Source organism: Penaeus monodon, chromosome 36 (genome assembly GCF_015228065.2).
Source record: "Penaeus monodon isolate SGIC_2016 chromosome 36, NSTDA_Pmon_1, whole genome shotgun sequence".
In the NCBI taxonomy this organism is placed as follows: Eukaryota; Metazoa; Arthropoda; class Malacostraca; order Decapoda; family Penaeidae; genus Penaeus; species Penaeus monodon.
This window is the reverse complement of record NC_051421.1, coordinates 25,521,643-25,524,142: the sequence shown is the minus strand read 5'-3', so window position 1 is coordinate 25,524,142 and position 2,500 is coordinate 25,521,643. Positions and strand designations below refer to the sequence as shown.

At 35.8% G+C, this 2,500-nt stretch overlaps 1 protein-coding gene across 1 annotated transcript in view; it reads right to left on the bottom strand.

The window, feature by feature from the left end:
- LOC119595891 (mucin-5AC-like) overlaps nt 1-2,188 on the bottom strand; it is a 54,886-nt gene extending 52,698 nt beyond the window's left edge. The window contains exons 1-5 of the mRNA XM_037945104.1: nt 2,076-2,188; nt 1,769-1,971; nt 1,393-1,661; nt 956-1,120; nt 473-597 (exon numbers count right to left, since the gene is read on the bottom strand). Coding sequence (XP_037801032.1) covers nt 473-597; nt 956-1,120; nt 1,393-1,661; nt 1,769-1,971; nt 2,076-2,129 — 816 coding nt within the window. The 5' untranslated portion in view covers nt 2,130-2,188. The remainder of the gene's footprint in view (nt 1-472; nt 598-955; nt 1,121-1,392; nt 1,662-1,768; nt 1,972-2,075) is intronic.
- Nucleotides 2,189-2,500: the final 312 nt, after the last annotated feature.

The following is a 2,500-nucleotide window of genomic DNA, read 5'->3' as shown; positions in this document are numbered from 1 at the left end:
GCTATTTTATTATTGACACTATACTATCATCATTATTTTATATGATTATTATTATCATTATTTTTTTATCATTATTATTGTTATTATTAATATTGTTATAATTATCATCATCATCATCATTATAGTTATTTAATTTTTTTAATATTATTATGATTATCATTGTTATTATTATTGTTATTATTATTATTTATTTTTTTATTATTATTATTATTATTTACATTATTATTATTATTAGCATTGGTATTATTTTATTATTATTATTATAGCTATCACCCTCGTCATTATCATTGCCATTATCATTACTATCATTTTCATTATTATCATTATTAGTATCATAATTACAATCATTACCCTTGTTATTACCATCATCACTATCATCATTGTCATCATTAATATCATCATCACTATTACCATTGTTGCTGTTGTTATTACTTTTACTATCATTTATGACCTTAACATGGACCTTACTCACCGGGTCATATGTACCAAATGAAGGACCCTTGAGGATGGTGACCGCAGTCGAGCCAGTGATGAATCTATTTACCTCGAGGCTCACGGCTCCAGGAGCAACAGACCCACAGCATGGTGCTTCTTCGACTGAAGGAAGATTAGCGTATGTGTATACTAATATACTGATAGGCAGTTGGTGCATATATTTGTATGTATGAATGGATGTGTATGTATGTATCGGGTGTTTATATGTATATAGACGTAGTATATATGCATATGTGTGTGTTGTGTGTGTGTGGTGTGTGTGTGTGTGTGTGTGTGTGTGTGTGTGTTTGTGTGTGTGTGTGTGTGTGCATACATATAGCTATACTATAATATAGATACATATCGCTATGGTTACAATATTATATATATATATATATATTATATATATATATATGTATGTATATATATATATGTATATATATATATTCAAGAAAAAGCAAGGTAAAAGTAAAAAACTAACATGGGTCTTGGGGCAGAGCTCTGCTACCCACAGGAGGAGGTGCTAGTGAGCCGGTAGAGGGCTGGACTGTGACGTCAACATATAATTCAGCTTCTATGGACGCGTGCAAGCCGAAGTCCGTGACGTAACCAGAGTATATGCCGTCGTGAAGTTGGATGTCAGGGTCTTGGCAAAAAGGGTACATCAGTTAAAGAGGACGGGAAAACGAAAGAGAGGGTATTGGGAAGAGGGTGATAGATAAATAGACATAAACAGTGACAGAGAGGAAGGAAAAAAAGAGAAAGAGAATATTAAGAGAGAGAGAGAGAGGAAGGGGTTAAAGACAGAAAAAAGTATGTATATATGTATGTATACATATCTATTTACATATATCCCTAAACATGTTATAATTAGATAAAATTCTTTCTGTTGTATTGGAAAGGTTCTTTATTGCTCACCGCCATAACCGTCATCGCTTAAAGTAACAGACACTTGGCCCGCAGTGGATATTCCCGAGTAGAACGTGGCAGTGACGTGCAGCCCTTTCACAGCCACGTTCTCTTGCGTGACAGAGACGTAAAAGATCAGGCCGCTGGTGTCCAAGTCCAGCGTGCCCTGACTGGAAGCAGACGTCCAGGTTTTGACTTCCACGTCGTTTCCGTTCCTACGGCGATTCGAGGTCACCAGGATGTCGACTGTGCCCCCTTCTGTACTGTTCAGCACCATTCTAAGGAAAACAGAGGTGTTAGTACAAGGCTGTTTCAAAGCAAGTTATAACGTTTAACAACAATACAGAATGCACAAATAAAGAAGAAGATCATTGTTTATACACACTTCCAAGTACCAACTGCAGCATCAATCACAGTATGAGTATAAGGCGAAGGAATCTCCGTCTCATCTCCTGCCGGGCTGATGAGTGTGAAGCTCACTTCTGACGCCGAAAAGTTGGCATAAAAATAGGTCTCAAGTCCCAAGGATGAATCTACAAGTATTGGCACTGTTACCGCAGATTCCAATGATTTAGTCTGGCGCAGGAGCTGAAAAGAAAGGAAAATGTAGCAGTATGTAAGAGGATAGCAATAAGTGTTTTTATCTCATATTCGATTATCGGAAGAAAAATGGGAAAGATTTGCAAACTCACAGTAACTTCAGTGGGGTCCGGTTGAAGGCTGATGAGTGCCTGTCTCGCGTGCATAGGGTCATAGGTGGGGCTGATGTAAAATGTCCCTGGCCAGTACAGGATAAAGATCCATAACAATGAACGGACAACGGAAGTATCAAAATGTAAAAATGATATAGAAAAAAGTAAGAATAGTGCATTATATATTGACATTTTAGCTAGCCTGCATGAACCAATATACATATGGATATATATATATATATATATTTTATATATATATATATATATATTATATATATATTATATATATATATATATATATATATATATATATCACCTCCCCCACCTTTTTTGAAAAAAGAGAGAAAAAGACAGAGAGAGAGGCAATGCTTTGGATTCTTCTAGATCGACAGAAGTACCACTCTACAACTCCCGTTAAAGGGGCC